The sequence below is a fragment of the Borostomias antarcticus genome (genome assembly GCF_949987555.1).
Source record: "Borostomias antarcticus genome assembly, chromosome: 7".
Classification (NCBI taxonomy): domain Eukaryota; kingdom Metazoa; phylum Chordata; class Actinopteri; order Stomiiformes; family Stomiidae; genus Borostomias; species Borostomias antarcticus.
This window is the reverse complement of record NC_140240.1, coordinates 20,918,569-20,929,586: the sequence shown is the minus strand read 5'-3', so window position 1 is coordinate 20,929,586 and position 11,018 is coordinate 20,918,569. Positions and strand designations below refer to the sequence as shown.

The 11,018-nt window shown below is 46.3% G+C and overlaps 1 protein-coding gene across 2 annotated transcripts in view; it reads right to left on the bottom strand.

Annotated features, from left to right (window-relative positions):
• Positions 1-1,199: 1,199 nt before the first annotated feature.
• The window catches only part of gtpbp2b (GTP binding protein 2b), a 40,800-nt gene continuing 30,981 nt past the window's right edge, over positions 1,200-11,018 (bottom strand). For both annotated transcript variants that reach the window (XM_084440669.1, XM_084440670.1), the window contains exons 9-12: positions 8,725-8,783; positions 4,089-4,260; positions 2,859-3,023; positions 1,200-1,521 (exon numbers count right to left, since the gene is read on the bottom strand). In XM_084440669.1, coding sequence (XP_084296795.1) covers positions 1,333-1,521; positions 2,859-3,023; positions 4,089-4,260; positions 8,725-8,783 — 585 coding nt within the window. In that variant the 3' untranslated portion in view covers positions 1,200-1,332. The remainder of the gene's footprint in view (positions 1,522-2,858; positions 3,024-4,088; positions 4,261-8,724; positions 8,784-11,018) is intronic.

Below are 11,018 nucleotides of genomic sequence, written 5' to 3'. Positions count from 1 at the left end.
TGACGGTTAAAGTGCTGAAGAAACGGCTCCTTCTTCTTCTTGTGTGTAACAGAACTGCTACATCATAGTGCAGTTTCTAAGGAGTAAATTATGTTACTGATGCCCTGACGTTAGCCTGATATCAGACAGAACTGTCAACTCGTTACACTGCGTTGAGATCTTCAGTCTGACGTTGCTTCCACTAGAACCGATTTCCATGATGGGGGAGGGAGATTAGATTTTCCATAACCAATCACTACACATCAACGTATCCGTCTGAATCTAACGTCATTTTAAGTCTAAACAAAAATGCAAAGAAGCATCTCCCCTTCTAATAAATGCCTTCAAAGCAGAGTGCTGTTGGGATTTCAAAGTAATTGGAACTTTTAATCGCCATTGGACAGCCATTATTACTCCTATTTGGGTCGGGCACACAGCTTGACAACGCTCGATTATAGCGACACCGGCGTTAGTCCCGCCCTTGGCGCTGATTGGCTAACCGTTAGTCCCCCCGCAGCGCTCATTGGACCAATCTTTTTTTTTTTACTTGGAGAAAACGCCGTTTCATGTAGCAACACCAGAACAAGAATCAGTGGAGTTGGGTGGAGCGGGCGGGTTGGAAGGTCTGGATCCAGGCTAGCCTCGCACTGGTCCACCAAGCACACCTTCTGCACTGACAGCATGAGTCCCTCTCACTCCCGGCATTAGGCTTCCAGCCTGAGAAACGGGGGCACACTTTTGAACTGAAGAGTATAACTACTGTCAAACTAAAAACAAATCTAATTGAAATGTTTTGCTTTCGAATTTTATTAGGTAAGCAAATATTGTAAACGTTCAGTTCCTTGGGCGTTTTAAAAGGTCGGTTTAGCCCTCGTTCTCCATAACAATGTTTAAAAACTGAGGAGCAGATTAGAAATAAAAGCGATCTGCTCCAGAATCAGATTAGGAGGGAAGCTTCTTTCTTTTCCGTTTAGCCCTCAAATGGGTCAGCCAGCATTAACATTGACACTGATCATGGGAGTGAGTGGATAAGGCGAGTCAGGGGAGGTCGTCCCAGCTGCGCTCCAAGATTCATCCCGTGTCGGGGATCAGGCTGACGCAGAGCTGTGGGTGAGCATGGACCGCTGGCTGTGGAACAGTACAACAAACGCAGATTTAAATACTTGTATGTGATTCGCAGGGCCAAATCTACTCCCGAAGACGTCCATGTTGTTACGGACCGGCACAGGGTATCTGTCTTTATTAGGAGGGGAGGGGGAGGGGGCAGGATTGCAGGGATTCCTCTTCCCTCCTCTCCTCTCCTCACCTCCGAATCCCCCCACCTCTTCCTCCACCGCCACCTTCTCCCCCTCCCTATTGGTCCTTCTGGTTCTGCTGGTGGTTCTGGTCGCGGTTCTGGGAGGCGGGCAGGAGGCGGGTGACGTGGCCGATGCCCTTGGTCACACCCTCCCTGAACAGCAGCTTGGCGCCCAGTCTGAGGTACTCCGGGTGCTTGATGAAGCGGAAACACACCACCGCTCTCTCTCCCGTACGGAGCTCCTCCTGGTGGCAAACACAGGGAGAGCACAACAAAACTGGTCAGGTGGGTTCAGGGCTCACCTTTACACTGGGCTGAGGTGGAATTACACAAGAGGGACTCTCTATGTGGGAACAGATCATGACTACATGACTGGTAGTCCTTTATAAAGGACTTCAACACTGGGAATACCATGCCTGTCAGATTAGATATTCATATTAACACTGGGAATACTATCTATATGAGTCATATTAGGTATTCATATTAACACTGGGAATACCATCTATATCTGTCATATTAAATATTAACACTGGGAATATCATCTACTGTATGTCTGTCATATTACTGTAGATATTCTTAGTTAACACTGTGAATAACATCTGTATATCTGTCATATTAGATATTCATATTAACACTGGGAATACATGTGTGATCTGTGTCCCTGAGTACTCGAGCACTAAGATCTGTGAGCTGCAGCCTTTATCTGCATGTGATATTCTATATAAATGCCGGATTTGATTCAGGGACAAGATTATCTAATGACAGGGGTGGGGAATTCAGGGCTTAAAGTTCTCCGGCACGGTGCCGGAATTCCGGCGCAGGAATATTCTGGTGCAGGATTTTATTTTTCCGTCGTTTTAAAGCAAAGCGAAGGGATAGTTCCAACTACCAATGGTATAATCGCATTACTCAAGGTAACGAAGGAGTTCTAGCCAATCAGAGGCAGAGTAGGGCGGGCCTTAAACATGTTTTCGTAGTCTCTCATTCAGTCAGGTTAGACAACGCGCGACACTCGAGGAAGCTCTGAGTTGACATTAGCAAATATTCTCTATATAAAATCTCTGACGTTGGCTAGCAGCTAGCTCAGGAGGATGGATGCCAGGGCCCTGTATTATGAAACAGGATTACGGGGTTAGGCGATAACTTCAGGTTCAAGGCTGGTTTATCCGTACCACGAAGGTGGTTCACTTTTCACCGTGCTATATCGACACGGTAATTTATTCTGCCGAGCTAACCTGCACCGGGGCAGGTTAAGTTCCAGATTAAGGATCAAAACGTATGAAGCACTGCCCGCTGACCGATCAATTCACTTGGAAAAAGGCATATGGACGTTAAGATTCTATATCGAACTTCAGTGTGCGATATACTATGATTCAGCATTCAGAGACATCATTTAGGCTATAATAATAAATAATAACTCATTATTATATTTATAAAGCACTTTTTATTGTGGACCATCTCAGTGCTGAAAAACGGTTCAGCTAACGTTGCCTAATGCCTAGCGATCCCAAAGGCGTTCGCTAACGTTCCTGAACATACTGCCTGAAAACTATGCAGAAGAAGAAGACGACCAGGGACAGACCTTCCCCTGCAGGCACTCCACAGTGGCAGTCTGCCTGACGTTCCCCACGTGCACTGTGACCTGGGAACCGCACCGGAACGTCTTGGCGTGGAAGAGGAGAACGATGGCCGCCTCAAACTGGCAGCAGATGGTGGGGTTCATCTTGGGGCTGACCATCACCATGCCCTGCCCAGAACAAGTACACAACACAACACATACCATCACCATGCCCTGCCCACAACAAGTACACAACACAACACATACCATCACCATGCCCTGTCCAGAACAAGTACACAACACAACACAACACATACCATCACCATGCCCTGTCCAGAACAAGTACACAACACAACACATACCATCACCATGCCCTGTCCTGAACAAGTACACAACACAACACATACCATCACCATGCCCTGTCCTGAACAAGTACACAACACATAACATCACCATGCCCTGAACAAGTACACAACACATACCATCACCATGCCCTGTCCTGAACAAGTACACAACACAACACATACCGTCACCATGCCCTGTCCAGAACAAGTACACAACACATTCCATCACCATGCCCTATCCAAGTACACAACACATACCATCACCATGCCCTGTCCAAGTACACAACACATACCATCACCATGCCCTGTCCAAGTACACAACACAACACATACCATCACCATGCTCTGTCCAAGTACACAACACATACCATCACCATGCCCTGTCCAAGTACACAACACATACCATCACCATGCTCTGTCCAAGTACACAACACATGCCATCACCATGTCACTCCGAGGCCCCTGCGGTCAATCGACATGGTCACAGCTCTTCTCTGTCCTGGCCGCGCAGTGGTGGAATGAACTGCCCACTGATGTCAGGACAGCAGAGTCGCTGCCCATCTTTCACCGCAGGCTCAAAACTCACCTCTTCAAGAAGTACTACCATGATTCTCCCTCTTAAGCGCCTATAGTATTTATATGTTACTACTCTCTAACTTTGGCTTTAGCACTAGATTATGCTCTTGATCACTGGCGAGTTGTAGTACATTGACTACCTACTGTATGTCAAATGGAACTATTGTAAATTACTTTGGATAACAAATTACAGTTCTAGGAATAACACTTTATTCCCAAGAACCTCCAGCGTTATAGCTACTCCCAGAATTCTCCCTTTTACGGTTCCTGACAGAATGTGTTTTAAACAACCACAGAAATGACGGGGTACTACTGTTAGTAATTGACCTCTGACCTTGCGGAGCAGGGAGCGGTCGAAGCTTCCCAGCGCCAGTGTGGCGGCCTGGCCGGCCCTCAGGACCCTGCAGGCCGAGCGGTTCCTCTGGATGCTGCCCACCTTCAGACGCAGGAAGCCACCTTCATCCGTGGGGCCCACCACCAGCCGCTCGCCCTCCTTACACACCCCGCTGACGCCAGGAAGACACAAGGAAAACAGTTCGCTCATGTTACAGGAACTGGGTTTGTTGTCCTGACCCGCCTGCCTGAGAGCACAGTGTCTGGAGCTTCAGAGCCTCTCTACACAGCAGCTGCATGTTTCTGCTAGATGGAGTTGTGCTTAATTTATACTCAGTCACAAGTGCCGTACGACAAATATCTGTCGACAGAAAAAAATAAAAAATAAAAAATCATTAGCATTTATACTTCAGCGAAGCGTCTGATCACCTCCACGGTAGCTTGCAGACGCGTGGCTGATTGATCCATGGCAACGAACGTGCCTTCGATCTAGCTATCCAATCACAGCTGTGCGACCAAAGTGACGGCGTCTGCGACATTAGATAGTTTGGTAGGTGCAAGACGCCCCTGTCCGACACAAAAAAAGTGTCAACAGTGACGTCATTTCTGTCTGTCGACACTTTCAAGAGTCGTACAATGAAGTATAAATTGGCCTTTAGGAGAATTATTTCTCTTTCTTTACATTCCCTCTCAACTAAAACAGGAATGTGGGTCTCTCCCTGTGAAGACAGATAACAATAATAATAATATTAATATAACAATAACAATATAGCACCTTTCATACAGAACTGCAGCTCAACGTTCTTTACAACTGCACACACTGTTCTTACACTTCCCACACCCCATTCTGTACAGTATATACAGTGGCAGGTTCACTTGAATTGTGCTTCCCACTTTCTTTATTTTTCAACAGTATATCTTTATTTTTTGTGGAAGGTTTATTTTAAGTGAGAGACAGAATAACAAAAAAAAAGTCCAGAAAAACACAACACAAAAAAGCTACCAATTGATTTGCATTTCAATGACTGAAATAAGTATTTAACCCCTTCGCAAAACATGACTTAGTATTTGGTGGCAACACCCTTGTTGGTAATCACAGAGGTCAGACGTTTCTTGTAGTTGGCCACCAGGTTTGCACACATTTTGTCCCACTCCTCTTTGCAGATCCTCTCCAAGTCATTAAAGCTCAATCAGATAACTGTTTTATAGTTCAATATTCACCTTTACTTGCTATTAGTTTATGAATTGGCCTTAGCAAAACCCCCCAAAATAGTTTTCGTGACATGAGACTGCATGAGACTGAATTTATTATTTTATAATTTCGGTGTACTGGCTAGGCCACTCCAGGACCTTAAAGGACAATGCTCGTTTTTGACAACCTGGACCTTATTTACGACATATTATAACGTTTGACTCACCGAGATCACTTTTGGTGTAGTTCGGAGGCATGTAGAAGAAATTTTTAATCCAGCGCGAGCCAGTATATCCATGTAATGGCGGTGGTCGGGGCACTGAGTGCAATGCAGTTTCTAAAAATCAATTTTCTGCCGCGAAACATTTGTTTTCATCAATCTGTCATTATGAATCGCTAGTTGTGCTTACATAGAGCGTAGGCCTGTTATGGTTTTCACATGCCTCTGTAATATGATCTTTAGAAACGTCTTTCGAAACGAAATAGCTTCCCCACTTGCTCCAGCACGCATGCGTACAGCGCGCAATCGTTGCTCCAGCACGCATGCGTGCTGGAGCAAGTGAGGAAGCTATTTCGTGTCTAAAGATTCATTCCTCTTCCTCCAAACACGGCGAGTTGAGTTGATGCCAAAGAGCTAGATTTTTATCTCATCTGACCACAACACTTTCACCCAGTCCTCCTCTGAATAATTTAGATGTTCATTGGCAAACTTCAGACGGGCCTGTACATGTGCTTTCTTGAGCAGGGGGACCTTGCGGGCGCTGCAGGATTTCAGTCCATTACGGCGTAGTGTGTTACCAATTGTTTTCTTGGTGACTGTGGTCCCAGCTGCCTTGAGATCAACACAAGATGACAAGATCCTCCCGTGTAGTTCTGGGCTGATTCCTTACCGTTCTCATGACCATTGAAACGAGAGATCTCCATTGAAGCGAGATCTTGCGTGGAGCCCCAAACCGAGCGAGATTGACAGTTATTTTGTGGTTCTTCCATTTGCGAATAATCGCACCAACTGTTCACCTCCAACTGGTCACCTTCTCACCAAGCTGCTTGCCGATGGTCTAGTAGCCCATTCCGGCCTTGTGCAGCTCTACAATCTTGTCCCTGACGTCCTTGGACAGCTCTTTGGTCTTGGCAATGGAGAGTTCGGAATCTGATTGATTGATTGCTTCTGTGGACAGGTGTATTTTATACAGATAACGAGCTGAGATGATGAGTGTAGCGGGGGGGGCGCATGCCCGGCAGGAGGGAGGACTGTGAAACAGCAGGGTGGAGGACTGTGGCACCGCGACTAGCCCCGCCCCCCCCCCCCCCCCCCTTTTTGAGCAGGGCCACTAAGTCTGAAACTGCCCTGACCACCTTTGTTCTAGAGTGCTTGTGTCAACAGTCCCTGACGTCCTGTTGAGGACTTCAAAGAAGACGGGTCTCTCCCTCTAACGAAGGACTGGAGTGTGACAATTTACGACCAGGCCTGGTCAGCGTCACCCTCTCTCTCTCTCTCTCTCAACATTCCAGCACCAACACCAATGCATAGAAAGTCAAAATGCATATAAACTGCTATTTCAATCATGATACGGATTTTTTGTGCATCTGTGAATCCGATATGTGGGTATGATTAAAGATGTCATGTTTGGTCTTTATGTGCTACGGCTAATGTACTGAATATGAATATGCCATCCTTCCTAATGTCCTCCCAATGTGTGGTAAATTAGATTGAATAATCAGGGATTAAAATAGAACTGTAGGTTAGTCTCTCTCTGATACTGAGGGAGGTATGAAGGGACGCCCTCCTGGTGGAACAGAGGCCAATCACCCACCTTGGTCTCAACAAGACCAGCCCCCTTCCCGTAGCCAGGTATATATCCCCTGGGATGGCATGTTTTCTTTATCTTGTATTTTTTTTAAGCTCGTGTTACTCTTGTGTTGTTCTCTTGTTTCAATCCACCATAACATCACGGATCCCGTGTGCCATTAAAGCAAGTAACTTTGACTCTGTGGAATTGCAAGGAAACAGCCTGTTAGGTACCTGTGAGTCGACGCTCTGAGTATCTACTGAAATCAAACCATCCATGAACTGTTCCTCGGATCCAACTCTCGGCAAGAGCGGGAGTAGAGCAGTGAGACTTTTGCAACTTACTTCTGAACCATTTCGGTTGGCTGTACACCAAACAGCGCCGGAATAGACTCTGTACTGTACTCTGTAAAATCTGAGAGCCAAGTCTGAATTCTGAGTTTCTGCGACTCCCAACGTTCGCCAAACAGCCGAACAGCGAAGCTGCATCGAAAAGAAGAGCCGGCGTGCGACGCTGTCCACCAAATCCAACAACGCCGGTCATGTGGGTCTTCGAGACTCCAACGAGAGCTGCCCAGCCGCGCGAGACAGCGTGCCACACAAACCGTAAGGTCCAATGTCCAAATGCTCTCGTTTGATGTGGTCTGTGGTGCTATGTTGTTTTGAGCTTAGAGGATTAGGACAGGCTGCAATCTTATGATATTATTCATTTCCCTTCTGCTTTGTTTTCATCCTGCCGCATTTGTGCTTCAATCTATTATTGAATTGTGTGTTTTCATATTATCTTGAAAATTGATTAGTATACTTCAATAAATATTAAATGCTTTGATCACATCGTTGTAGCGCCATCAACGGGTCTCTAGGTCACTTGCTTGAGTCAAGACTCCTCTTTCAGATCGAGATTGATATATTGATAAGGTTATCTGTTTCTCTGTACAGAACAGGGTGGTGCCCCATACATGATACGTTGATTTAATGTATTAAGTCAATTCTCCTTCACAGTTGTGATAACTGCGGTATAATCATAAATTATACCTAGTAATAGTTAGTTTTCCATAGCTATAAGCTCCTAAACTGCTACAGGAGCACTCTCTTAAAGGGAGAGGACTAATCTATGCATCTCATGGACATAACCAGTCTGTGGGAGCCAGAAATCTCACTCGATCAAATGCAAATCAATTTATAACTTTTTGAAATGTGTTTTTCTGGATTTTTTTTTGTTATTCTGTCTCTCACTGTTAAAATAAACCTACCATTAAAATTATAGACTGATAATTTCTGTGTTAGTGGGCAAACATACAATATCAGCAGGGGATCAAATAATTATTTCCCTCACTGTATGCCTAAACCCTAGTCAAATTCCTAGTATGTGTGAACCATATACATGGCAATAAACAGATCTTGAGTCTTGAACAAAGTAATTACATGCACAGAGTGCTTTATATAAAAACGGAAATAAGATGGAAGATAAAACACAATTAAAATAAGTAAAAAAGATGTAAAGAAGTGAAGGAAGATACAACACATGAAGTGCGTCAAAGCATAAGATAGAAATAAAACCCATTCCTAATCTGAAATTCCTATTTTTTTGTGATAAATGACAGATTTACGAGGTAAATTTCTCTAGGTAATTCTGTCGCAATGCTCCCAATTTACCTGTAGAGAGTCCCTCCAACCACTGTTCCCACGTCTGGCACCGTATAGATCTCATCCACCTGGAGGAACAAGCGGCACAATGGCCACGGTTAAGAAAGTGTGGAGTTTTGTATACGGACATCCACCTGGTCATGTTCTTTATTTAAAGTGGATCAACGATTTCAGTTTTATTGTCTTTGGCCCCACCTTTTGGCAATAAGCGGTAATTGCAGGAGTTCATTCATTCAGAAAACAGTTTTTTTCAGAGTTCATTTCTAAAACCAGACTCAAGGCACCAATCACATCAACCTGTGAGCTGCTAATGAATACTGGTAGGGAATGATGCTCCAGACAACCGATTCACAAAACTTGGCAATGCTGCAAATGGAAAGGCTTTCAAGGATGGGAAACACGCTGAATCATTAGTGTTACCTCAATCAGCCATAGATAGTTGCCAAACAGACATTTATTCATTTGAAAATCCTTGATTGCCACTTTAAACAGGAGAATAACATAAAAAAAAGTGTTCCTAATTTGACCTACATAAAACACTAACCTGTGTTTGCTTGTGAGAGAGAATAAATGATAGCGAGAGAGATAGAGAATGAGAGAGAAATATATAGAGAGTAGTAGTCTAAGTTTGTAGTCTAAGTTTGCTGCGCTCGCCAGCTCTCCCAAAGTGTATTGTTTTATCCAGTTTTCTTCACTTGTATACCATATCTCCGCGTTTAAAAACCGCGCACTAACATTGGCGGTACACAATAATTCAAAACAGCTACGCTGCCGCAGCTAGCCGCGGCTAGCCATCCCTAACCAGCTCCTGACTAGGCTAGCCCATTAGCCAACAGGGGACAGCCGTCCCCTGCCTTTCCAGTACCAACCCAACACACCGGAGGCCGCGTGCCTTGCTCCCAGTAAATCGCGTGAGTATTACCAGCACTACTAGGTAAGTAGCCCCACTCTCCCGGCTAGCACTGCTAGCTAGCAGCCCCCACTCCCCCTGCTAGCACGGCTAAGTAAGTAGCCCTACCTCCCCGTTAGCATTACTACGTAAATAGCACTCCCTCTCCCCGCTAGCATCGCTTTTAGCAAATAGATTGGCGGTTTTATCCTCTTATTTTAATTCAGAAATTATTTTAACGAGTCTTGCGATGGCTCCACACCCTACCGCCCCAAACTGCTCGGGTTGCCTCCAGCGTAGCCAAAAAATCTCAGAGTTGGAAGGTAGGATCTCTACTCTACACTCTATACATCAAGTCGAACATCTCCTGGACTCACTGCTACCGAACCCAGATGTCGACGTCCAGCCTCCCACTGCTCCACCGTCGGCGGCATCCGGGGGTGGGAATGTGGATTCTGATTTCCCCCTGAGTGAGAAATCCTGGCCCAGACTCGAAGCCGGACCCAAGCATTTAAGCTCCACCCCTTGCACCACTGTTAGGAGGAAACGAGGAAGGGAAACCTCCAGGGTCCCCTCCCAACCCTCTGACGACGACACCCTCCAACTGAGGAATAGCTTTGCTCTACTGGCCGAGCCTGTATCCAAGAGGTCCAAGGATACTAGCATCAGCTCCTCGTCCTGGCTCCCTGCTACTGAGGCTCATTTCACACCCTGCCCTACTCAGTACCATACCCATACTCTGCAGCCCACCCACACCTCACTAGTTAGTGAGCGGCATAATAGCCAGGCTAATAAGCCTGCTCCCCGGCCTAAGCATAGCCCAGTCCACCGAGGGGACCCCCGGCCCCCACCCTCTACCACTTGGCCTTCAGGTGTGAGGCAGCAAAGGAAGTCCCCTAAGCCCAGTGGGCCCGCCACTGATCCCGCCCCCCCATCTGTGCTCGTCATCGGATCATCCATGGTGCGCCATGTAGTGGTCCCGAAAGCCCGGACCTGCTGCTTCCCAGGAGCTAAGGTCTCGGACATCAGGACTGTTGTCCCATCACTCCTCGCAGATTATCCCCTGGCCTCATCCATTATCATCCATGTCGGAACAAATGACATCAAGCTCCAGCAGTCTGAGCGGCTGAAGGAGGATTTCAAGGCCCTGATCTCCACTGCTCAGGCATCAGGAAAGACCTGCATCATCTCTGGCCCTTTCTCCTCCCCCCGGTATGGTGATGCCAAATATAGTAGGATCCGTCAGCTCCACATCTGGCTGAAAGGCTACTGCTGCCAGTTGAAGCTTCCCTTCATAGATAATTTCACCACTTTCTTGAACCGCTTGGACCTCTTCGCCAAGGACGGCCTCCATCCTAGTAGGTCAGGTGCCCATCTGCTCAGTATGAATATGGACCTGATGCTGAGATCTTCC